The following is a 25,990-nucleotide window of genomic DNA, read 5'->3' as shown; positions in this document are numbered from 1 at the left end:
CTCCAGCGTAGGAAATACCATAGGAAGCGATCGGCTCTGTGCGTAGATATGTGTGCTTATTTACAAATGCCACATTTATTTTCTCAAACGTACAGTACGGGAGAGGACGCCTGCCTTGCCGGAGATGCTCATTTACCATCCGCCAGCACGCAAGGCTGACCTGGTCTTCTGTCTCTCCAAAGTAGAGAAAAAGTCATTTACTGGCATCATGAAAACAGACTAAAAATAGCCAGTTTCTATGGCTACTGGGGCTGGGAGACTCCTGAGGAACATGTCTGGGTAGGTCCCTTCGTGATGAAATCCAGACAGTGGGATAAAAGAAAAGGACAATAAAAAGAGGTTTAATGCTTTGATCCTCGTTAGGCGACATTAGGGAGATGCCGCAAGGACGGTTCTGTGCCTTTCCCCCTGCTTGGTCGTTGCGCACTTCTGCAGGGATCAATAGAGGTTTATTAGGGGGAAATTAGGCAAATTTATCGGATCGAGCGAAATCCCAAAGCAAACACTTAAATTTCAGCAGGGCTTTGTTGAGTCAGGGCTTCCTTAGCGTGTGCCCGCTGCGAGCCTGTCCTTGCCTCCTTGTGCTTGTCGTTTACGTGCTTTTGCATAGGGATGGGGCTGAGACACATCTAGGAGAAATCTGAGGGCACTGGGGTCCAGTCCAAGCTCATCTCCATATAATTAATGTTTTTGTAGACATCTCAGTATACAGACTGTCTCTCTGGATTTATACCGGCATAAAATGAAGGTTGATTTTGACCCGTATCTTTACACTTGTAATAAACTCCAGCGCAGTGATTAATCCCTAGTGGTTTAAGTCCACGAGTGTGTTACTGGTGCGGTCACCACGCGTTACAGGGGGGGCTGTGCAAAAAATAAAGTTACATTCAGGAAATACACTTTGTGTTTCACCAACTTTCTTTTTTTTTTTTTTTTTTTGGCCCAGAGATCGATCCAAAGGTCCTTGCCAAGGACAGCACTGGGGCTGCAAACCCTGAATTCGGGAGGCTGTGCTGATGTGCAAAAATAGGAACGAAACAAGATCAGCATTTTCCCAAAACAACGTGAGCTTCCCTGTGCCCACCTGGAGCTGCCTGCACTTTGTCCTCAGAGTAACCTTCTGAAAAACGTGGTGTTTTGGGGCAGCCACAAAGACCGGTTGGTTTTTGAACTATGGGAAAACAGACGCATGGGGAGGCGAGCGGGCACGGGCTGGGAGGACTGAGCCTGACCATGAACTGCAGATTTTATCAAGCTGCCCAAGATATTTCTCTGTGCAATCCCCCAGCGCTCGCTAGCAGGAGGGCAGCAGGTCAGCACGGGAACGTCAAGCAGCTGGAAGAAAGCCCTGCCTGCGCGAGGGAGAAAGGGCGGCTTTGACCAGGTGATTTCTGGAAAAAAAGAGAAACAAAAAAAAAAGAAAAAAGGTAAAAAAGAAAAAAGAAAAAAAGAAAGAAAAAGAAAAAAAAAGAGAAACAAAAAGGTGTTTTTCTCTGGTTACCACCTGGGATGCAGAAATTGCCCTGCCTGTAGCAAACACAGCACTCGTCTTAAATCCAACGCGCTACGTCAAGCCGATGCTCGCGGGGCGTTTGGGTGGAAGCCGTCTGTCCTGCTGCAGAGCATCTGCCGTGGCATCGCCTGGGTTAGTCCTTGGTCCTTCTTCACATCTCCAGCAAAAGGACGTGTTACAAGAGGAGAGTTCAAGCTGCAGCTTTTTTTTCCTTGGCTTGCCTCCTACAATTTGTGCGCGTACGCTTCCAGCTCGCTGCACAAACATTTCTTCATCTCAAACCCGCGCGGCGCGGGCTCCCCTGACAGGACCACCTCCGTCACCAGCCCGTCTGCCCACGGAGGCTGCGCCCCGCGCCCCCACACACACATGTTTTGGTCCCCAACCCGGCTATTGTCATGCAAAGAAACATCTGTAGGCTCCCTCGCTCCCGAGTAAGCCAATATTTACAAAGAGGCTACACTGCCTATCTCGGAAGTGAGCCTGAGGCGATGCTCTGGTTATTTTGATCATTAAATCTGATTTTTCCCAACGCTCCAGCATCAGCTCCAGACCCTGAAGCCTTGGTACAGGCAGCTCCTCATTTCAGACGATGTTTCTGCTCCATCCTCAGGGCTGGTGCATGGGTGTCGCTGGCTCCTGCCAGCTTCAGCCTTTTGGCACTGCAGGAAAAGTTTGGGGTGCACGGGAAGGGGCCGAGCCGTGGTCCGTCCACCCCCAAAGCCCCGGCAGGGACCTGGCCAGGCCAGACACCGGCTGCAGCCCTCCTCCGTGCGTCCCGCCATCTGCTTCGAGGGAAGTTGGATGCTTTCCTTAGTGTAATAGGATTAAAGAAGGATTATTGCTGGGGGGAACAAATGCATCTTTTGGGAGCACCGCTCTCCTCTTCCTGAGGAGGGACAGAGGTGGGGGGTCTCTCTGTAAACCCTGGGAGCCCAGGGTGCAGATAAGGCTTGTGTTGTAACGGGGGGTCGGGGAGAGCCCAGCTGTACGCTGAGCCAGCTGTGTGACGGAGAGGACGAGTTCCATCTCGCACCCTTCTCCTGCACCCCTCACCCCAAGGATGCCCGCGAGCAGCCAGGACACGGGCGATTTTACAGCCTCAGCTTCAGGCTCACTGCTCAGCCGTGAGGGGTCCCTGCGCCTCCATTCCTCTCTCCAGAGGATGGAAAACCCTCGGAAAAGCACTTGGAAAGCACTGGACAGACAACTCCAGCTTATAGCTCGTTGCCACCAATATTTGTAAGATTTAGCTACTATGGTGTCCCTCCGGTGCGGTTGCTTGTGAAGTGGAGAAGCAAAGGCCGGGTGAACGAGTCAAAGGCAGGGTGTCTGTCACTCGGGAGAGCAAGAGGAAATCCTGAACAATAAGCAAACTCCTGGTTTATAAAATTGCCAGGAGCTGTGGAAACGTGTGGGGGAGAAACACAGAGAGTGTTTGTACCGTGACAAGAGCTGTCAACTTCCCAGCCTTCGCAGTCTCAGAAGCATATGCTGCCCTATTAAAATGCTGCCGCTGGAAAGGCAGAAAAAAAAAAACCCAAAAAACCAATGTTCACTTTTGCCCGCTGCAAATTCGTCAGTGGAAGCTGGCTGGGCAGCTCGGAGGGGCGAGCGGCATGGGGCTCAGCTCTTGGCAGGTTTGCTACAGAAAAGCAGCAGGCTGGAGTCTGGTGGGAAATAGTGTGCAGATGAAAGGACCTTCAGCCATAAATCTAGAGGTCAAGTCATTATGATGGGGGAATCAAAAAGCACCACAAGCCATTTATGAACACAATAGAGGTCAATCCAGGAGCAAACCATTTTGCTCGGAGCCATGGTGAAAAACATATTGTTGCTTTGAGAGCTACATCCATCCAGGGAGGTGGGAAGTTCTCTTTAAAAATAACTGTAGCTCGAGCGCTTTAACATTCATACTGCACTTGGTTCATTTATTGTCTTTTCAAATGCACATATAATGGTGTGGGTGAGTGTCTGCCTGTCTCGATTTTATGTGCTACATTCATTAAGCACCTGACTTGGGAACCCCTCACTGGAGACAGGAATATTCGAGACAGGGAAAACCTGGACAGGCACAGAGCTGGCACACACGCCCAGCGTGCAGCGAGTCCAGAAGGTGCACAGTGTGTGTATGGTGTGTGCGATGCGTGTGCAGCCTGTGCATAGTGTGTGCACAGCGTGCCACGTGCACCATGTACAGCGTGTGCACTGTGTGTGCACTGTGTGCAGTCTGTGCATAGTGTGTGCACAGTGCGCTGCGTGCACCATGTACAGCGTGTGCATTGTGTGTGCAGTGTGTGCAGCCTGTGCATAGTGTGTGCACAGCGTGCCGCGTGCACCATGTACAGCGTGTGCATTGTGTGTGCACTGTGTGCAGCCTGTGCATAGTGTGTGCACAGTGCGCTGCGTGCACCATGTACAGCGTGTGCACTGTGTGTGCAGTGTGTGCAGCCTGTGCATAGTGTGTGCACAGCGTGCCGCGTGCACCATGTACAGCGTGTGCACTGTGTGTGCAGTGTGTGCAGCCTGTGCATAGTGTGTGCACAGCGTGCCGCGTGCACCATGTACAGCGTGTGCACTGTGTGTGCACTGTGTGCAGCCTGTGCATAGTGTGTGCACAGCGTGCCGCGTGCACCATGTACAGCGTGTGCACTGTGTGTGCACTGTGTGCAGCCTGTGCATAGTGTGTGCACAGCGTGCCGCGTGCACCATGTACAGCGTGTGCATTGTGTGTGCACTGTGTGCAGCCTGTGCATAGTGTGTGCACAGTGCGCCGCGTGCACCATGTACAGCGTGTGCACTGTGTGTGCAGTGTGTGCAGCCTGTGCATAGTGTGTGCACAGTGCGCCGCATGCACCATGTACAGCGTGTGCACTGTGTGTGCAGTGTGTGCAGCCTGTGCATAGTGTGTGCACAGCGTGCCACGTGCACCATGTACAGCGTGTGCACTGTGTGTGCACCACATACGGTGTCTGTGCTGTGCACTGTGCGTGCATCAGGTACAACTTGTGCACAGCACGAGCACAGGGTGTTTCCAGCAGAGCTCCCAGCTCATCCCAGACCAGTCTGGGGGACGCCCACCACGACCGGGAGCCCCTGAAGCACCATCCACCCTGTCGTGCACCAGCCTCATCTCCAGGGCTGCTCTCAGTGCAACGCCACCTCGACACAAAACCTCGGGGCGGCCGTTAGCTGCACATCTTTAAGTGCCAAACCGTGATGGATGTGTAATCCAAGAGGTTTAGCAGCGCAGGTTATACGGTAATGAACTGGGCCAGCCTTTGCAACCCCACGGTAATAATTTAGCTTCTGTAAAGCCTGAGTGAGTGAAGCTGCCCATGATTTTCCCCAAATCTCTGCTTTTGATGGTCTCCGCAGAACACACGCCCGCTGCCAGCACAGCCCCAGCTCTCCACGCCGCACTCACAGGGGTGATCCCTGCCCAGATCATCATTAGCAGGGACCCAGTTTGTGTCCCCCCGGGAGCGGGGCACCTTCAAGCAAGCCAAAACGTGGGTGCATCAGCATTAACCTCAGCCACGCTCGGTGCCTTGGCAAAGCAGCTCCTTGTGCGCTGCTTAAGTAAAAGGTTGGTGCAGCCCCAGAGGTCCCAGAGGAGACGTTACCGCTGGCACTAACCACGGTGTTTTCCACCGACCTGTGCACATCAGGCTGAAATCTGCTGAGCTCGATGGGGACAAATGACAGGGAAGCCAGGCTGCTCTCCTGGCCGGCCCCTCGCAGGGCACCTCACGTGCCACTGCCTGTCCCCTCCTGTGCCGAAACCTGGAGCCCAGCTAGGAAATACCTGGCTGGGAACGCTGCCCGTGGGCTGCACCGCTGGATCCCACAGCTCACATCACTTGGGTTTAAAGAGGGGAAAAAGCAAAGTGCCACGAGCCTCCCGACCCCGGGGTCTGACACATGGAGACCACGCACAGTCTGTGCCCCCGTACCCGCTCCCAGCTGGCTGCCACCTCCGGTCCGGCTCCAAGCAGCACATCTGACACCAGTCAGCTGCTCCCCACTGCAGCCCGGACAACCGGCACCCAGCAGAGAGGATTTAAAGCTCCTCAGCTGCACCTCGTGTTATTGGTGCTCCTGGCCAGGCTCAGGTTTTTGTGCTAAATCCTTTGGACGAGAAAATAAAATAATAGCCTTGTTGGTTCTGGATGTTGGCTGAGCCAACAAATCTCCTCCGAAGGGGAGCTGTCAGTGGCACGTACAGCTCTGTTTGCAGAGTGCGAATCTGGTCTGGAGCGCTGGGTGAACCCGGGAAAGGTGGAGCCAGTTAATCACGGGGGGGAGGATTTGTTCTCTGAGTGTGCTTGTCCCCCTCGGTGGGGCATCCTCGGGGGTGTCAACCTGCTCAAGTCAATACCCCCCCCGTGCCGACGGGCATCGGGCACGGCTGCCCCTGAGCGTTTACCCTTTCCCAGGGGCTGTCCCTGCTGCTCTCCAGCACGTCTTGCAAACGGGAGCACCGGGGCCATTGCAGCTGCTGGTGCCTGAAATGAGATCTCGAATGCCGGGTGCATTCAGGGACGGGGAACCGGGCACCAAGACCCAAGCAGTGGGGAAGGCACGGCACGCAGGGAGCTCCCGTATGGCTTCAGCGGTGGGTGGGAAGGACGCACAGACAGGGTGGGGGAGAGAAGGGGACCATGGGGACGGCCACGTGGCACAAGGTGCTTGACCGCTGCAGGAGGAGACCATGGCAGGAGCAGGACTAACCCTGGGCGTTAGACCCCCCAGGCTCAGGGGGTCTCCATATTGAGAAGGGAAGCGCGGTATGGAAGAATAAAAGGATTTCTACTCCGGAGGACACATTTGTGCTAGAAATGTCCCTGGAATGCATCTCAGGTGCCCCAAGCTCAGGGATTTTGACCCGTTTGCCAAACAAGAACAACCTCCTGCTGAGCCATGTGGCTCAGGTGTGCAGGGGGTGGGGGGTCAGGCACCGAGGTGTCCCCCCTGCCCAGGGCGCGAGAGTTCTCGGTCCACACCAGTGAGAAAGGGAGCAGCGTCCGAGCAGGGTCCATGGGTCCGGTGCCTGCGAAACGCTCCAGTGTGCTGCACCCATGGGACCAGGCAGGGCAGAGGCACGGAGAATGGCTTCTTGGAGTCACAGACATTTGCTTGAGACAGACTTAAAAAAAACCCCAAACCCCAAACCAGCTTGTTTTTACGTTCAGCCAACTCTGCAGCAGCAGGACAACTTACCAGCCAGGGGCCAACCTCTCCGGCACTATGACTCCAGGAAGGACAAAATCTGGCCCCGGCTTTTGAAAACCCCTCCAGGTTCTGTCTCTTGAGACTTTCTGGAGCAAGGGCAGGTCGGCTCGCTCAGGAGGGAAATCTCTATGCCGCTGGGATGCAGGGTCCCTCCAACACCAGCTGCTCAGGTGCCAAGGGCTCAGTGCCCAGCCGGGCTGGGGATCCGGGCAGAATTGCTGCAGCACCTGGATAATGGCCGCAGCATCTGCTTCCGCCTCTCGACAAGGTCATTCCAGTGCTTCGGATCTCCCCTCGCCAGACAAGCCTGTGGGGGAGAGAAAGGGGAGAGAAAGTGAGAGAAGCTGCAGGATAAGTGTGTTCGAGCAGATTAACCGGCTCCCTCCACGCTTTTCCCAGCCCACTGCTGCTATCGATGAGTAAAACCGTTGCTCAGCCCTGGGCTCCCCTTCCCCTGCCAAGCACCATCCCAGGCACAACAGCTCGGCCGAGCAGCCCCCCCAGCCCCCCGAGACACCCCGAGACGGAGGGTGATGCCCAGGGCGGGAGCTGATCCTTGGAGAGGCGAGAAGAAAGGAGGCAGCAAGTATCTTCCCCCGCAGCCCCAGCGTACCGAGGGGAAGGGGATGGGGTCTCGAGGCACGGCTCAGCGGGGCACACACGAGTCTGCTCCTCACACTGCTGTCTCCTGCTCTGCGCTGGACTCTTCTTTCTTCCTCTTCATCTTGCAGAAGCCATGGAGCCCGCAGAAGCAAGCAAAGGTGAACTGGGGCATCACCTGGAGCAGGAGAGACGTGGGAGCACCCCCGGGAGACCTGGATGGGGACAGGGAGAGGAGTCAGGGCAGCTCCTGCAGATGCACGGGCAGGATGGAGGGTGTAGGACAGATCCCCCAAACTGAACCATCACCCTGCACCGGCACACATCTCCCTTCCCCCTCTTTTCCCACATCCAAGGCCCCCAGCCATGCACTCCCAAACTCCCCACCCAGTGAAAGACAAGGAGATTAAAACTCCCCCCCCAGCCCCTCTCCTCAAAAGCAGTGAACAATCGGGACAGACGCGGGGACAGCTTGCAGCGCCTAATGCATATTCGAGGGCCCGGGAGGTGAGGTGCCCTGGGAGCACCCCGGTGCAGAGGCAGCACCAGCGGTTACGGCACAATGAGGCACAGCTGAGAGCAGAGTTCACCCTCTTTGTGTCCGTTTTCAACGGATAAAATAATGCCCCAAAGCACAGCCCACATTATGGCCCAACAGCTGCAAAATGTAATTATGCAAATGAAAGGCTGGGATTTTTTTTTTTTAAATAAATAACAAATACTTGCAGAAATACTATCTGAAGTGAAACCTTCATTTTCTCCCTATTTTAATTTTTAGCTGTTGTACAGTTTGCAGATGACCAGCTCTAACTCTGCCCCAAAGAGGTGACGCCAGTGTTCAGAGGCAGCTGTGCCCAGCCCACGCGGCGCTGCCCTGCCCAGCAAGCCACATCCTCACCACCACAACTGTGCCAACCTCCGGCCATGCAGAGAGCAGAGGAACCACAGCACCCACAGCACAGTCACTGCCTGGGGCTCCCTGCAGAGCCTGGACTCTGCGTCTGTTCCCCGTCAGCATCAGCACGGACAGGGAACAGCTCAGGGCCTCAGTTTACCCATCTGTGAAATGGGCGTGATGCTCCAGCTGTCTGAGGACCGAGTGGCAATCTCAGTGTAAGAGGCACTGTCACTTCCTGAGGCTCACAGTCACCGGCAGTAGCGAGCAAAGTGTGACACCCCCCCCTCATCCCCCCACCACGCCAACAGCCAGGCACTGCTGAGCACCCCCAGCCCGCTGCCTGCAGCCCGCAACCCCGGCAGAGTTTGGAGCGGCCCTAATTCGCAGCAGGGACAGCTGGTAGAAAATTAACCAATAAGCTAAAGCAGGTGGGGCCCATGGCCCCCCATCTCCACACGCTCTTCACCAGCGGTGATGTTGCAGGGGGGTGATGCCACATCCCTGCCTTCCCGATTTCCCCCTTTCCAAGGGGCCCAGCTGCAGCACAAAGTGAGCGGCAGCAGCGAGCGCCATCCCGTTTAATTCACTTCTGCCGCTGCCCCCCCTCCCCAGCCATCTGCGTACCTGCCTAGTAGCTCCCAAATTAAATAAGGCTACCTCTGGAGCTCACAAATAACGACAACAGGCTCTTTAATGAGTCTCTCGTTCTGAATGGCTTCTCAGCATAGCGGCAGGTCTCCGCGTCTCTCTTTGTGCTGCAGCTTTTTGTTACCAGTCTGAGAATGGGATTCTGGAGGGAACGGCTGGTGCGGAGGGGCTGCGCGGGGGCCAGCCACTGGGGTGGGGGGCCGCTCACCTCCCGGCCCCTGCGCCCTCCCGGCTTTGCACCGCTCCAGCGGAGAAGGGATGACGGGAAGGGAGAAGCCTCTGAGAGCCAGCACCCCAGTTTGGCCAGCACCGCCAAACCCAGGTTCGGCAAACCCCTTCCTCACCCGTGCTGGGCTCCCACCCAGCACCGGACCCCTCCGTTTAACACTCTCCGCATTAACCAGGCGAACACGTCTGCACCAGACCTCCCAGGCAGCCCGGGCTGAGCAGCTCTCGGTCCCCGTGGGTGCCCGTCCCCGCTGCCCCGTGCCACCCCACGTCCCCTGCTCCGTGCCCGTCCCGGCCGTCCCCCCCTTGCAGACACAAAGCCGCCCCGAGAGCCTGGGCGGTCCGGCTGGGACCCCAGCGTCCATTAGGGAGCTATTGATATATTTAGAGGAGCTTGTAACGCCGAGGCTTTTCAGGCTGACCCTCTGCCTCCCATTCAGGCAGCAGACAATGATGAATGAGCCCCGGAGAATAGAGGCAGCCCAGCTGAGGCTGACGCTCCTGTTCTTCTTGAAAAGGTAGAAAAAGGATCCTGAAGGAGCAAGGAATAATTAAAAAATAAATGAACTGGCTTGGGCAGTGATGACAGAAGCCCTGCCTGATTTGCAAGGGCTGGGCATGCTTCGCAGACCCGTGCTGCCCTTTCTATTCACGGGAGAAGATCCTTTGGATAAAACTCCACTGCAGCAGAGAAAATGCGAGGAGCATTAAAAATGTAAAGCTAGAGAATTCTCTTTAGTCAACTGCATAACCCCGGGCCGTGTTTGTCACTGTCACAGTGATGAATTGGGAGCTGTCTGAAATCAGCATGCTCACTTTAATAATGTCACTTTCCCTGAGCCCTAAAAAATGTCTTTCTGAACCAGCTGGACGGAGTCTATTCCTTAGCCCAGCAATTACCCATTTCCCCGGGCTGCGCTCTCAGCAGCACGGCCGGCAGCTGAAACGGGACAGCTTCAGCAGGGGAGGTGCTGGGCAGGGAGAGCCCTGGGTGCAGGCAGGGGTGCAGGCAGGGGTGCAGGCAGGGGTCAGCACATCCTTGCTGCAAGGACAGGCTGGGGCTGCCGGGTGATGCCGGTGGCCGCTGGACCCGGGACGGGGTGCTCAGGCATCAGGAGCTCTCGTTTCGGTTGGTTTTCTTACCCTGCCCCAGCTTTTCTATTTCTGAGAAACGCTGTTGAATTAACTTTTAGCTACTTGGTTGGAAAAAACAACATTAAGTTTTGCATTTTAATCCCTGAATTTCAAAGCTGCCTTTTGCCACCAGCGTGTCGGGTTTTTTTTCCTGGGAAATGGGATCATTTGCAAGGGAAATGGGTCCCATATTTTTGCAGGGAACCGAATGGAATTAAATCATTTGCAATGAAATGTAGAAAAGTTCCCAGAAATTTCATTGCATTTGCCTTTCATGATAGCTAGTCTCTCCATCTCTACAGCCAAGATTTTCAGGAGTGACTGATGATTTGGGGATCACCAGCCTGGTTTTCTAAAATCCGCTGAGCAGACACCCTCGGAAAAGTCCCCGGAGAAGCGGCTGGGGCCGCAGCGCTCTGCTCGCGGGACTGGCAGAGACGTTCTCCTGCAGCACGGCAGCTCTGTGCGATGCAGACGCTCCCTGCACGGAGGGATCCTTACCCGGGACTTTCGGTCCTTTCTTTTTTACGCATCAGAGATGCGGGTCCCACATCCCCAGCGCTCGCTGCCTGTCACACGGAGGGGACATAACCGCTTTCCCACACTCCCTATCCCCCTCCTCCTCCCAGCCACAGGATCCATCCAATTTAGCTATTTTTCAGCCAAGCTTCCAAACCCATTATTTCCTAGGGTTGCTTTTTTTTTTTCCTCCCCCCTCCAAAACTTGGACATCTCGCTGCTTACAACCAGACCCAAGATAAAACCAACTTCAAAGCAGTTTCTATAATGAGCAGCAGTGCATTAGAAACCCAACAATAGAGGAGACGAGACCGGGATAAAACTAACCTGAAAAGAAGCACCATCCCTTTAAGGAGAGATAATGAACGAAGAAGCTGTTGCTTGGCATGTTTGCAGAGAATCGCTAATTAAAACATCGCTTCTGTAAAGTATGCTGATCCCATTGATTCTTCCCCCCACACAGTTAATTTGCTGCTAGGAAGGCAAAGTCGCAAGGGTCCTCATTATAAAAATTTCACTGGCTGCAGCTAATGGTTGTAATTAATAGGTGCAATAAATTTCAAATGGGCAGCCAGGGTGTTCATTAGCTGTGGGCTGACTCAGCAGCAGTGGCCTCACCAGTTACTAAATAACCCATTTCCAAGCAGACGGGAGGAGGAAGGTGCTCTGTGGCACAACCGGCACATCCGTAATTCCCCGCCGAGAGCAGAGCTGAATAAATAATTCCCGGCAAGTCCCAGATTTGTCTCTTTTTGTCCTGTTGGTGAATTGTCCGTGCAAACCTCCTCCAGCTCTTGGCCAGCTCACTGGGGGCAGGTTTTCTCAAAAGCGCTGGGGCAGCCCAGTGACCTGGATTTCGTGTGGGCTCAGCACTCGAGGAATCGAACCCTCTGATGCAAAGGGCGGGTGAATACCCAACGACAATATCACGCAGCCAGGCACGGATCAAACCCCGGGCAAGCCGTTCATGCAAAGCACAGACCCACACTTGGGTGGGTCTGCCTGTTGGGGACGTGGGCTGCAGCGCGATTTTTAACGCCCTCATCCTCCTCTGGGAATCCTATGCAAGAGCTGAGCTTTAAAATCCCCCCAGGCTCCCGCTGAGCATCGTCCCCTCCATAGGAGGTCCCGGTGCCGCAGCCCCATGTGTGCACCAACCCTCCCGGGGGCTGGGTGCTGCCAGCGAGGCGCTGGGCATCCTGCTAGGGCTGGGTGCTGTCACGGCTTTGATTAAAAACCCCAAGCTTTTCAGTTCATTATCATCTGGCTGTAATTAAAATATTAATAATTGGCAATCTCTCCCTGAGTCCTCTTCTGGGAACAGCATCCATGGGGCCGGGCGACCCAGCAAGACGCTGGTGCTGCTTCTGCTGCTCTTCCAGCGCACCATCAACGCTGCACGGAGGCAAACCCCATCCCGAGCCCTGCGCGGGCAGCAGCGGGCAGCGACCCCAGCCCGTGGGCTGTGATGTGGGAAGCAACCCCCGCTCGCCCCGGTGGGATTCGGGACCTGGTGTCCTGTGCACGAGTCGGGTGGCCCTTGCGTGCTTGAAGCCAAATTTACGGCCGCTGCCACGAGGGATGTCGGGGGGACGAGACGGCAGCGCGGGGGCTCGGTGTCGGGGCACGCGGCTGCCATTTCCCCTCCCTGCAGGGCAGTGCGGGACGAGGCTGTGCCTCACCCACTGGCACCTTTGGGATACGGGAGCTCCACGCCCGGCTCCCGGAGGAAACCGGGGACGATGGATGCCTCACTCATAAATGGCAGTTATTATCTGCAATTAGGGACTTGTCCTGCTCTGCACATTCGCTCCTGGGAGCTCAGGAAGGACCAGGCACTGCTGGAGGGGTCCGACTGCTCCAGCATCTTTCCTTTACCGGGCACTTTTGGAGACGGAGCTGCCCAGGAGCACCCGTGCAGCGGCTCTTCTTCGAGCTCGTCTGGATCAGGGATGGGATTTTAAAAATAGGCATGTGTCTAAGTTCTTTAAGATGCTTTGAAAATGCCAACCTGATCTACTGTTTTATTTAATGCTGTGAATGTTTTATAAGCACGGCAGCTGAGGGTTTTTGCTTTGCCTGGCCCTGGACGTGGGCAGTAATTGCAGCTGCACGGGGCCGCAGGCAGAGCTGCGCTAATTGAAAGGTGACTGGAGCTGCTGCTGGGAGGCGGATGCCAGACAAGCCGAGAGCTCACCTGGCGCTGGCAGCATCTCCTCTCCACCATGGACCTTTTCCAGGGGTCTCTGCCAATGCCTTCTGCACGGCAGGGCTTTCATAGGAACACATGTCCCGTGCATGTCTGCCCCCTCGCCTCCTGCAAGCCCCGGTCGGGTGTCCCCCCGAGGATCCAACAGACTGAAAACCACAAGTCAAATCTCGCTGCTTAAGCCCTTGTGCATTGCCAGGGAGTGCTGGAGCTGGGCAAACAAGGGCAAGAAAGAGATTTGGCAGAAAGTCACCAGCCCTGGCTCCTGACCACCAGACACCCCGACCAACGTGCCCACTCGGTTTCCTCCTGTCCCGGCTGCTCTTCAACACAGCACCGCAGAAACACGGTGGCTTGTGCTCCCTCCATTTCTTTCCTGCTTAATGCCTGCCTTGCTAAAAGAAAAATCAATAGCATAAAGGGTAGTGAGAGCAAGTCTCAGGGGTGGAGTATCTCGTCGGCGTAGCGCAGACAGGCTGCCAATAATCCTGCGCTGAGCCGCTTTGCCCAGCCGCCACCAAAATATTAATGGGTGCTGCTGCCGCTCCAGCGTGGGTGTTTGCATCCCTCTGCGGTCTCTCGATGAGAGGCAATCGCCGCTCAGGGATGGGCTCCATACCCCTGCACCAGCATCCCCGCTCCCCTGCGGCTCTTTCCCCCAGTGCTTGCCGGAATGCTTGCGGCGATGGCAGGGGCTTTGCCAGGGGGCTCAGGGCTGTGCCCCCCTTGGGGAGCCACCGCAGCGCCCACCAACCCACCAGGACCATCCAGAGAGGACTTTGCTCATCACTTCCCCAACACAACATCTTGGGTTGCAACGAAGTGAATGGCAAAAATGGCACCCCTCGTGTACTTTCGGTTAATTTGCCCTGTTCTCCCCTTCCTGGCGGTTAACGGCACCCTCGGTCCGGGCTCCCCATCCCTGGCCTCGCGCCGGGGCCAAGCCGTGCGTGTCTGCCACAGGGACGGGCCCTGCTCGGCGTGAATGGCTCGGGGCGGCCATTGTCGGGGGTGAATTTTCTGAATGAGCAAATCCTCATTAAAAAATAATTAAAACAGCCTGGTGAGATTGGCTTAATTCCTTTCATTTTGACTGATGGTGTTTAGTTTTGATGATTTATGTGCCACAGTCTTGCCAGCTCTCATGCTTTCATTGTTGGAACTCATGGGATTTCATGATTTTCTTCCTTCCACACCTCCTTGAGTCATGGGATTACAGCTGAATCTCAGCTTTCATTTTTTTCAATGACTATTATTTTTAAAGATGCATTCCAGGCTGGTGAAATAAAGCCTGACACCTAATGACTCAAAGCTCAGGAAGTGAGAAAAAAAAGAATAGAGAAATTGCTCACTTCCTGCTTGGGGAGGGCAGTTTGCAACCCCCTGACGTTGTTCAGGTGTTGACGAAGGCAGCGGGGTCTGGGGTGGTGGGGTCTGGGGTGGTGGGATCTGGGGTGGCGGGGTCTGCGGTGGTGGGGTCTGCGGTGGTGGGATCTGCGGTGGTAGGGTCTGGGGCGGTGGGGTCTGGGGTAGTAGGATCTGCAGTGATGGGGGCTGCACCCCCCTCTCCCACCCCTCCCAGCCCAGCTCTGCCAGGCTGCCATGCTCGCAGGCGTTGCCTTTGCACATTTAAAAAGTGCAAATTTGCCGAGTCCTGCTGTATAATGAAACCTGTCCTTCTCACGTGCTCCTGGCCACCACCTCCCCTCCGACGTCCTCGTGGCTCCGGGCTGGCCATGACCCCGTGGGTGCTGTGGGCACAAATCCTGCCTGATGCAAACTGGGAGACTCCAGGCTCTGCACATCCCGCGGGGTCGGCAGTGTCCCCGGAAGGGGCACGGTGCGGTGGGGAGACGGGGCTGGAGGTGCCTGGGCTTTTCTCAGCCCCCTGCTCATCCCCGCTCGGGAGAGCCGACAAGAGCAGACAGGGCTCCTGCCATCACCTGGCAGCCGTTTCGGTGCCGGGTTAAGGCAGCAGCCGCAGCCCTTGGAAATGCCCTTGGTCTCCGCCTGACGCTTTTGTTCTGTGGGGCTGCAGGTGGGGATGCTTTGAACCGTGTGAGAAAAGCTCGCTGCCAAAGAAAAGCCGCTCCCGCCGCCCTCGCAGCCCCCTTCGCCGGCACCCGGCGCCGCTGAGCGCCCTTTCAGCTCTGAATGGGGACGACGGCGCCTGAAAGGCCGTGCCCCCCGCCATCCCCGTCCCCCTTTGTCTCTCCCTCTGCTCGCCACCCCCTGCCCCATCCGTCTTGCTAAACCTCTAAGGCCCTGCAAGGCTTCAATGCCCCCTTTCACTTATTATTTGTTACCAAATAAATATGGGTGATTAAAAAGGGATCAGGAGTCCGTGCGGTTTGCAGAGGTGCCTGGAAGGTGGAGTCCCTCCTCTGTGTAGCCCATGGCTTTTCGCCCTACATGAGTTAGGAAAAGCAATCACATAGGAATAAAAAGCCATAGACCACAGCAGAGGGCTTACCCAGGATAAGCCAGCAGTCTTTGGGAAAAGAAAAGGAAAAAGGGAAAGGAGGGGAAAAACCCAAAGTAACCCCTCCGTCTAAGTTGTCCTCCCTCCCCGTGCCCAGCTGGGTGCATGACCTGCTCCCTCCCCAATGGGGACCGCAGCCCCCCAGCTCGACCCTACAAAAATAAGGGAACCTCCCACCCAAAACACCCCTCAGCACCACGGCATCGCAGGGTGGTTTCTCCTGGGCTGCTCCTGTGTCAGGAAGGAGAGAGCCAAACCCACCGTGTCTGTCCCCTCAGCAGTAACCTGCCAGCGTGGTGGCCCGACCCGGGGAGGAGGACTCAGCACCCGGCCGTTTCTGCTCCGAACGCCGCAATGAACTGTGAGTGCAGGGACAACAGTCTCTTGCAGCAGAGGTGATGCTTAAGAGACAACATGCCATAGCCTGAATCAATGGCAGCGTGCCCAAGGAGCAGGCAATGAAATGGTTTATTTTCACTCTCCCAGTGTCCTGGCCACAGCTACACCTTATCTCTGTCAGTAAGATGGTATTCCCCGTCACATCTTTCTGTGCTGCTTTTAAGGATCCCAATAAACCAGATAAACCTCGGGTTATAAACCAGGTAGTGGCTCTGGTTGCAAAAGGAGCAGCACAAATTTACACCCGCAGACCAAGCGTCCCTTTCCGTAGAGGACCACCTCGCTGCTCGGCAGCCCAGGAGCCCACAGGGTAAATCCCTTTTGCAAGCAAGGGGGGAAGATGCTCACCTTGGGGTATAGCTGCACCCTGTCCTGTAGCTGTTTTGAAAACCTGAGCCTTCGGGCCACTGTGGCACTTGCCCACAGTCACAGAGTTGCTCGGCGGCAGAACTGGGAACAGAAAACCTTACCCTGGCGCCAGCCCCTCTGCCCCCGCAGCTCACCTGGCTGCAGAGGCGGCGGATGGATGCTCAGCGGCGAGAGGTGCATCCAACAGACCCGCCTTTGTCGGCTGAGACAAAGGGCTAAAGAAAGGTCTGGCTGCAAACCCGCCTCCCGCTCGCTTCCCCCGCTGCTGCCTTCCCCTGCCGCCTTTTCGGGGGAGCCTCCGTCTCCGTACCCACAAAAGAGGCAGCTCAGGACAAGGTGACGTGTTTCATGGGGAGCAGCTGCTCCAGCAGCTCCCCTGAGAGCGGAACACAGACCTTATTCTTTAGCAAAAGCCTCTGCACCTCCCTGCACCTGCGGGAGCTCCTCCGGTGGCACCAAAACTGCCCAGGTCGTCCCTGGGAAAGCGCTGGCCTCTGCCTTTATTCCCTTCCCCTGCCAGGACGCCGGCTTGTTCAGCAACAGTGATTGCTAATTGCCGGGAGCTGATGAGGTCAGCTCTGCTATTGAGTCTAGGAAACTCCCTTTCTTGTTGCCCTAGCAAGAATCCTTGGGAAATTCAATGTTTCTAAAACTATACAGCAACCAGGTTTGGAAGAAGGAAGGATTTTGCACCCTGCAGTTCGTAATAGCAGTGAACGTGACTTTGACCTACAAAGCAAACTTCTGAAGCACACAGGTAGCTCTGAAGCGGTGTTTTCCCAAAGTCTTTCCTCTTATATGAATGGTGAGAAAAAAAGGCCGCCGTGTGCCCCACCTTCTGACACACTCACACTCCCTTCCCGGCCCTTTTGCTCTGCGGGAGGCAGCCGCAGGACGGTGCAGCCGCGGGCAGCCCGAGGCACCGAGCTCTGCAGGAGCATCGTTTGGTGCCGGCGTTCTGCCCTTGGGTGCGGGCGTTGCACTGGGGAGCTCTGCCGGCAAATACCCCAGAGCGTGCCCGTGGGCGCTGCGTGCACACCAGGAGCCCTGCATGGGTCTCTGCCCTCCCGGCTCCGGCACCAACCCACCCCCTGGTCCTGGGGGTGCTCTAAGGAGACAGCCCCAATTTCAATGCGCGTCGCACGTTCGAGGGGTAAATCTGTCGAGCCGGACTTACTGGCTCTTTGGGATATGGCCCTGCAGCTCTGCTTCGGCACCCAAGACCTTCCCAAGGAGGTTGCACCCAACGCAGGGCAGCTCCAGTGCCAGGCTGCTCGCCCCAGCATCGGAGCACGAGGGCACGTGCCTGTCCGAGAGCCGCCAGCCCCACACCACACCGCGGGGACCCGAGGACAGCCCGGAGCCGCCGGCCGAGCGCAGCTGACCTCACCTTTGGCAGCACGGCATCCTCTCCGCGGGAAGGGCACTACGCCAGCGGGCACGGGCCTTGGGATGGCAGCCGCCGCGGCATCGCCTGCACCGTCCTCTCCTCCCCGCTCCGCCCTGGCCCCTGCCAGCAAAACCTGGGCAACCGCAGGGATGCTCGGGGAAGCGGGTGCTCGGCGCTGCCCGGGGTGGCTGCCCCCACCGCCTCCGAGCCCCGGCCGGCTGCGGGGGGGGAGGGTGTCTTATTTTTGAAGCCCTGACCCCTCCCTTGGCGGCTGCTCCCGCTGCCGTCCCCAGCGCCCCGTCCCCACGTCCCCGCCGAGCCTCGCTGCGCGGTCGCATACTTGAAATGGTTGTGCACCAAGGGGCCGGGAGCGGAGGGAGGGAGCGAGGGGTCAGGTATTTCTCCATCCCCAGCTCCGGAGAGCCGGTAACAAAGGCGCTATTGAACTGCAGCCTCTCTGGTCTGTGAAGCAGAAACCTCTTGTATCTACTTCACTGCCTTTGATCTAACTCCCCCAGTGGGATGGATATTACTCATGTCCTGCTGCTCGGGTACTGCTGCCAGAGCAGGACGGGGGGGACAAGCCCCCGCTCGTCACCCTGGGTTTGGGAAGCGTCCCGCCGGCACCGGGCAGGGGCACCCAGCACCCGCCTCTGCTGCTGCCCTTCCCTCTGCCCCCCCCCCCCAACTCCGACACCCTCCCAGACCCCAAACTTTGGGGGATACGTGCGGGCGCCCAGCGCTCAGCCAAGCGTAGAGGCGGGAGGAGCAGGGCTCTGCGCCTCGCATTCCTCTCCTGTAATTAAAGCCGGTGCACTGGGTGGAGGGGGAATTTCCCAAAGGGTTTTACTGGCATCTGGACAAGGGTCAGACAATGAGAACATTTGACAGGGTGCCCAAATCCGCTGTATCTTGGATACGCTCAAAGCCTCCCCCGTGCTGTTCGTCCCAGGCGCTGGTTTGCCAGAGGTGGGGGCCGTTTGGCCAGGTTGGGCGGTGGGGAAGGCGGGGGGGAGCTTGGGGACTCTCTCACAACGTCCCCGCAGCCAGGCTGTCCCAAAAGTGCAAACGTTTGAGCAGCACCAGCTTGCTCTGAAACCACATCCCCACCGGGATCCCCCAGAAAATCCTGGGTAAAGGCATCGAAAGCACCTTAGAGACTCACAGGACTTAGAGCGGTGCTTTAAAAAGTACTTTGCTGCCTTCAGCAAGCTCCCTGCTGTGCTCCCCGGGGAGCCAGGGGCGCTCGGGGCTTAGCCTGGTTTTGGCAGTCCCAGAGGGCACCGGGATGCTGTGACAACCTGGCTGGAAACCATCCCAGCTACCCAAAAGCGCTTGAGTGCTTTTGGAAATCTTATTCTTTGGCCTTTCCAGCTGGGTTGCAGAAATCCCTGCGCCTGGCAGCTCCCACCGGCACCCAGAGAGGTGCGTGTGGGCATCGCCTTTGGAGCAGGCAGGTCCCCGGGGTGCCCACATGACAGTACCCAAAATGAGAGTACCCAAAATTACAGCTCAAGAGGAAGCCTCCCTGCAGCCAAGGGCTCTCAGCGCTGCTTCGCCTTCTCCCAGGGCTCGTCCCCTCTTTCCTCAGCTCCCTGCCCGTGTCTCGGTGCGGGGAGAGCAGAGACGTGCCCAGAGCCTCTCCTGGCTGCCTCCGTCCCGGCTGCAAGGTGGAGAGCAATAAAACATACCCGACAACTGAAACGGAAAGGATGGACGGACAGATGGATGGACGGATGGATAGATACGCAAGAACAGACACCAGCCAAGCTGGGTACACCTGAAGGATTTTGTTTTCCGCAGAGATCCATACTAGTTGCAGCCCCAGAAGGTGCAATCAGCCTTTCTTTTAGGGGTTCATCTGCAGTTCCCCCCAGCCCTTCTCTCCCCAGCTACAGGCTGGCTCGTGCCCCAGGGCAGGGTGTGCAGGACCCGACTCTTGTTTAGTTTTTAAACATTAACTCTTAGAACTTGGGGAGCAGTTGAAGTCAGAGTTGGGCAATGATCCATTTTTGAAGCTGTCTTGACAACTGGCTCCAGCACAGCAAGATTAGATCTACTAATCACATTTATAAGGCGCCCAGGATCATGAATTCGGTATTCGGAGAATATTTGTCATTGTAACAATGTCATTTCCCAGCCTTCAGCGTGCATTACCTTGTCCTCTGAGTTGTTACGGTTGGAGTTTTTGGCTTCACAGAAACATCTACTTGGGGCAGAGGAGGCTGAAATGCATTTGTTGTATCGGTGCTCTGTGCAGGTAAAGGTGCACGCTGTCTGTCACTTGTACGGCCCATGGATAGGGTAATACTGCGGTTATTTATGGATTTTAATCAGCTTTCTCATCACCTGATTTTGTATTGATAGCTGCTTTGACAAAGCAGATATAACCTAAATCTTTCCAGAATGCTATATAAATCCCCCAACCCTTACAGGCAATAAAAAGGGGGGGCAGGTAAGCTGAGCAACACCCCAGATCAGGCAGCGCATCCTTAACGGTGAGCTCAGGAAAGCGACGCAGAGCTGTTTCCCCGTCGCTCCCTAAGCAGGCGTCTGACGATGAGACCACGCTGTCTGCAACACCCTTATCAAGACATGCTGGAGAGATGTGTTCAACAAATCCATGTTTGCAGCAACAACGGCAATCGCAGCATCGCAGCCTGTGCACAGCAGCTGCTGCTCGGCTTCAAGCGCTGCAGCATTGCACTAAGGAGGGACCAGACGGAGCCCAGGCTCCCTTCACAGGATGCTCTGGCAGCCACAGAAAATCCACAAGCCCAGGAAGGGCCAAAATAGTCCTAATTTTGCAGGTGCACACGCAATCACACGCTCCTTCCAAACCACAGAATACAGCATAAAACTGGTCTCATTTGTTTTAAGGAGAGAAAATACATCCTTTCATTTTCTGGCTACTTTTGCACTTTGCTTTATGCCCATAAGGATGCTCAGACCACCTCTCTCCAGGACAGCAGACATTGCTCGTGCAGCCTCTCCCCGACACCCTGGCAGCCCATGAGATGCGTTTTCCCCTTCCAGCAGGTACCCGTGCTCCAGGGCTTGGCTTTCCCTGCCTCAGGGATGTGTGCAGGAAAACGGGGGCTGGCAAGGTGCCGAGGGGGCCGGGGCATGCAGAGCCCCGGCACAGCTCAGCCCAGAGCCAGGCTCTGCAGGACTGGCTTTTCCATGGGTACCTGGGGTTGCTTTGGAGAGCAGAAATGTTCTCGCTGGAACAGGTAAGTTTGAGCCAGGAGGAATGTTTTACAAATCCAGTTAGTTTGTACTAGTTGGCATTGGGTACAAAACCAGCTCTGAGAAGTTGTAATCTTCCCTTCCCTTCCCTTCCCTTCCCTTCCCATCCCTCCCCTTCCCACTTTTCCATTTGGAACAGCTTTTCTTTGCTTTTACCAAAAATACGTATTTTAGGTGACTGGAAATGTAACTAAAGGTTTTTTCTCCGGATGTTCTCCAACCCTAGATGATTTTGTTTCTCAGCTTGTCGAAAAAAGAATAAATTCATTTTGGCTTGACCCCTCGGTGCTTCTGTGCTCTGCAAACCGACAAATCGGTCCTCAGCAGAGGACCTGCACCTGAACCAAGCGACCCTTGGAGAGGCACGTCTGGCCCCAGGACCCCAAGACCATTACTTGTGTGTCCCGGGTCAGAGCCCGTATGATCCTGCTGAACCCCAAACCCCTCTGCTCTGCCTCTGCTCAGCCCCACTGCACGCTGAAAAGCATTGCTGTCTCCTCTGGCTTTTTTTTCAAGGTGGAGGACTGAGAGAGGCAGAGAGGGAAGGGACGAGATAATGACCCAGATCTGTTCCTGCAAACTAGCCATCAATTTGCCACACAGCCCATTAAGAGAGGGCAAATGCAACTCAGGAATCCAGGTAAGTCACTCGCTAACAAGATCCTCCCGGGCCTTTTAGCACATTCCTGGTCACAGATATTTCAGCTCCCGCAGCCCCAGCTGTAATTAAGTCTGGGCTGCGAGGCAGGAGACGCTGCAGCAGCCAGGAGGGAATTTGTCTAGATTTGCCGGAGGAGCGCACAGGGCTGGTGAGCAACGGGGCTGGGGGGGGTGGGCTGCAGCCCCAGCATCCTGCACGGCGCAGGGGCCGGTCCCTCGCTGGGACGCGTGCGAGGAGGGCGAGCAACTTGGACCTGGTAATGGAGGGAGAGGGAAATCGCCAGGCTGAAGGGTACGGTTCAGCGATCAGGAGTGACTGGAGCAGAAGGAACAAAGAGATGGAGGAATTAGAGGGGGAAGGTGAGGAAAGAACCCCGTGAGGGTACGGGGGCACTTTGTGCAGAGGTAGAAAGCGAAGGCAGGAAAACCATCACCTCTGCACCAGCGTGGCCCCTTCGACTCCCCTGGGGAGCCGCTTCCCCGGGCTCAAACCTGCCTCAGGTGACTCCAGTGACTTCAGGGCATCACCCTGGGCACAAGCTTGGGAAGAAAAGAGATCAACCCAAGTCCCACCATCATAAATTGGGGCTGAAGCCACTGACAACAGGCAGTGCTGGGGGAAGCAGACCCACAAAGGTGCCCTTCCCCTTCCCTCGCAGACCAGACCCCAAACCCCCTTTGCACGTGGCTTCACCATCACGCGCACAAGCTCAAACAGCTCCTATAAAGCCACAGACCCAGCTCCCTCCTGGGACAGGAGCAGAGACCCCCACCAGCGCTCAGCTAGAATTCACACCACAGCTTCACACCACGTTTGAAGAGGGTTTAACCACCCATATCCACTGAGACTCCTTCTCCCCGCTGGTGTGGGGGATTTGCACTGGCACAGACAAGGGAAATTGCACCCTCCTTTACAAACGCCGCTGCCCCACTCTGTGCTCCCTCCTCCTGCACAGCGGCTGCACTGAACCCCCAGACCCCCCCTGACTTAACCTGCACAGGCGAAGGAGGATTCCTGTAGATACACCTATCCAGGCTGTCCTGTGCAACCCCGTCTGGCTGCAACACAGGACGCTGGCGTGCTTCCCGCTGGAGATTCCCCTCTGGATGCACGGGCGAGGCCGGTGGGGCAAGGAGAGGTGGCGGATGAAGGCAGGGATGCAGGCAGAGCCGTGGGGCTGGGGCCGGGCCGACCCTCCCCACGTGCCCGCGCTGATGCTCCCCATTGCTGGCTAGAGAGGATTAGCCAGCACGGGGGTGACTTGGATGGAAACGGGACGGGTTGATGGTCTACCCACACGGGAGCTGCTGATGTGTGCCTGTGCAAGGCAGAAGGGTGGTTAAGCCCCACACAGCTATTCACACCCACCCGGGGTTTGGTGAACCTTGTCTAGGCACCGAGAGGTCAAGCTTGCTCTTGCTTTGAGCTTTGTGGGGTCTCTGCCCTGGTCACGCTGAGCTAGCAGCCCCAGAGGGAAGATCTCCTGAAAGCCAAGCTTGGGCCGACCCCGGCTCATGGGCTGTCCTCTGCTGCGGTCGGTAGCTCGGTGCGACAGGCAGTGTGCAAGGGCAGCGCACCCTGTGAGTAGGGAACGTGGGGCTGGAATGAGAGGCTGCACATGGGTTAGCCCCTGGAAAGGGAACGGTGGCATCCGTGCCTAGAGGCTGGTTTGTATGGCTTGAGTGGCAGGGTTTGGGGAGCATCGTGGATGCATCCTCCGTGTCAGGTCCAAGGTGATGCAGACATGAGATATTTGTGTTTCGTCTGCTGCTGGCCCTGTTATTCACTGTTACTAGTGATTTGTCATGTTCTGCTGACAAGTCATCGGGGACGCGTGACATAATGTGACACCTATTAGCACGAGGAGAAATTCTGGTGGAGAAAGTGTCTCTTTTCCACTTTGGAGACCTTTCCTCCATTGCTCACCCTGCTGAACAGAGCACCGGGGCCCCACCGCTCCCTCCCAAGGGACAGCCACACCTGGGGGGAAGACGAACCCCACAGGGAGACCCATAAGCACAGTGTGAAGGTGCCCACACCCGTACCTGAGCCTCTTCCCTCTGCCTGGAGCTGTCCCAGCCCTGGTCCCACCCAGCCCTGCTGCTGAAGGTCCCCACCGCTCCCTGGGGACGCACAGACCTCTGCAAAACCCAGGAGGGGACATCCCTTGGGTCCCTCCGGGCACCCCCAGCCCGCTCCTTGGAGGGGGGCTCGGGGGACTCTGCCGCCCTCCCTCTCCTCGCTGTCGCTGAAGCTTCCAGCAGAGAAAAATTATTATTCTGTTTAACGGGCTATCACAGCCCAGACAGAGGAGTGCGCCCAGGCACTTGCGTGCATGCACACGCGTGCCCCCAAATCACTGCACAAGCCATTGGGAACCGTTCGGCCTCCCCAGACCCTGTCAGCCCCCAGGACCCCATCGACAGAGTCCTTGTGGTTTCACACCCTGGCACGGCAGGAAGCAAATGACACCGAAATCAAGGCAATTCCTATCTCAAAGCAATTAATTTCCTTTCCTCTCGCTGACATCACCGTTCAGGTTACTACATGCACCACTTCCCTTATCTTTCTTCGGGATTACCTCATCGGAGAGAACCCGGAGAGCCTCCCTCTCCGCTGTGCCGAACACCGGCACGGGTGCTGGAGCTGCAAGTTTGCAGCCGGAGGAAGGATTGCTCAAATGCGGTTCCGCCAGCACGCCCAGCTCTGCCGAGCACACCAACACTTCGTGCTGTTTTCTTACAGGATTCAGTGATATTCAGCAAGGCACAAGCGCTAACAAATCTCCTGCTCTCCGCCCTTCGGTTCACACTCATGAGGAAGAAAAATACACTTGTGCACCAGGCAGAGTTTCTCTTTGCAATCGGGGGTGACGCACGGATTTTGTACACATTACGAACAATGCAGAAGTGTTTGCACACACACAGGCATGCCCAGTCCTTCACAAACACCCCCACTTCACGTGCGGTACCCGAGTACGACGGAAAACTTATCATATATGTACACGAACTTACATTCATACACAGGAACACTCATACAAGCGCACGCTTCATACTGAAATCCAACAGTTAAAAAGCTCACGTGTAATTTAGCTGATAAGTACGTTAACATGTGTTGCATGGAATTGTGTGTCAACATAAGTAACGTATATACACGTGAAAATATATATATCCACACAGCTTCACAAACATTCATATACTGATGAATTTTGTCTATTTGGTGATTGTTCTCACCTAAAACAAAGAGAATTATTTTTTTCAGCTAATCACATACATATCGACGAGAATACAACTACCGCAAGCAAACGCCGCGCGGTAGCTACAACAGAGCGTGAGCAGATGTAAATATATATATTCACATTCGCATACATAAACACCTTTTCAACAGACACAATAAACAGATAAAAGGACTTGAATTTCTTTGGGAGAGAAATACGCGGGCATCGCGGGCAGAGTCGAAGTCCCCGGGGGAGCTGCGCAGGTAAGGCATGCACGGGGGAGCTGAGGGATGCAGGTGTCTGCGTGTGGTTTGCGTGTGCTCATTACCGATGCCCATCGTACACCGAGCGTGCAGCCCGTGCTCCCGCTCCTATTCACCGCCTCGCTCTCTCACACACACAACTCCTCCAGGCAAGACTTCAAACAAAGAAAGAAAGAGAAAAATGCCGTCTTACTTTTTTTTTTTTTCCTCCTTTTTTTTTTTTTTTTTTCCTCCTCTCTCCTCCCCGCCGCCTCAATCGCGGGACTTCAGCGGGACCGCAATTCTTTGGTGGAGATTATGAAAAGCAACTTAACAAACCGCCGAGCGCTGCACACAGCCGTGCGGAGGGGAAGAAGAGCTTTGCCGGCAGAGAAGAGAAGGAACAAAAGCCCAGCAATGCCAGAGCGGTGCTGAATAGGTGTCTTCCTAATTGTAAGGGGATTGTGTGGCTGTGTGTGGTTGCAGGGCGGGAGGAGGCGGGTGGAAGGGGTGATGGGAAGAGGCCTCCCTCCCACGCCGGCTGGGGACGGCCGCCCGCAACCCCAATCTGAGGTTAGTGCATAAATTATCTCCCGGCTCTCGCGCTCTCCACATTGGGTCGCGGAGCCGCGCGCACGTCTGCATCCCTCTGCTCCGCTCCGCCGACAGCTTCCCGTTCCCCACACAGCCCGATCCGGATGCTCGGTACCCACGGGGCACGGCCCCCCGCGTGCCCCCCGCCCGGGGCAGGGGTGCCAGCTCTCCCCATCTCCCCTCTCTCCCGCTTTCTCCCTTTTCCGCTTTGTCTTCGGCCCCATCTCCCAGCCAGGCAGACACAAAAGAGCCTCTGACCTGAGAGGAGAAATACCCGTTTCTAGGGAAAAAAAAAACAAAAAACAAAAAACACCAAAAACCACCTGAATGTGCCGGTGTGTGCTTTCAGCAGGCAGGGAAATTAAAAATAGCTGGTATAGCTTGAAATCAGAGGCAGCATTCC

The 25,990-nt window shown here is 56.1% G+C and overlaps 1 protein-coding gene across 4 annotated transcripts in view; it reads right to left on the bottom strand.

The window, feature by feature from the left end:
- Window positions 1-6,917: 6,917 nt before the first annotated feature.
- The window catches only part of BLACAT1 (BLACAT1 overlapping LEMD1 locus), a 28,913-nt gene continuing 9,840 nt past the window's right edge, over window positions 6,918-25,990 (bottom strand). The window contains exons 1-3 of one of the 4 annotated variants that reach the window (XM_054804181.1): window positions 24,116-24,325; window positions 7,362-7,563; window positions 6,918-7,055 (exon numbers count right to left, since the gene is read on the bottom strand). In XM_054804181.1, the coding sequence (XP_054660156.1) occupies window positions 7,422-7,563; window positions 24,116-24,120 (147 nt within the window). In that variant the 5' untranslated portion in view covers window positions 24,121-24,325 and the 3' untranslated portion in view covers window positions 6,918-7,055; window positions 7,362-7,421. Of the gene's footprint in view, window positions 7,056-7,361; window positions 7,564-11,102; window positions 11,415-17,624; window positions 17,911-24,115; window positions 24,326-25,990 lie in introns of those variants that run through there. The other 3 variants (XM_054804178.1, XM_054804180.1, XM_054804182.1) reach the window with 3 other exon arrangements.

This window comes from Grus americana, chromosome 25 (assembly GCF_028858705.1).
Source record: "Grus americana isolate bGruAme1 chromosome 25, bGruAme1.mat, whole genome shotgun sequence".
Lineage (NCBI taxonomy): Eukaryota > Metazoa > Chordata > Aves > Gruiformes > Gruidae > Grus > Grus americana.
Note: the sequence above shows the minus strand (reverse complement) of the source record. Positions and strands in the feature narration are given on the sequence as shown.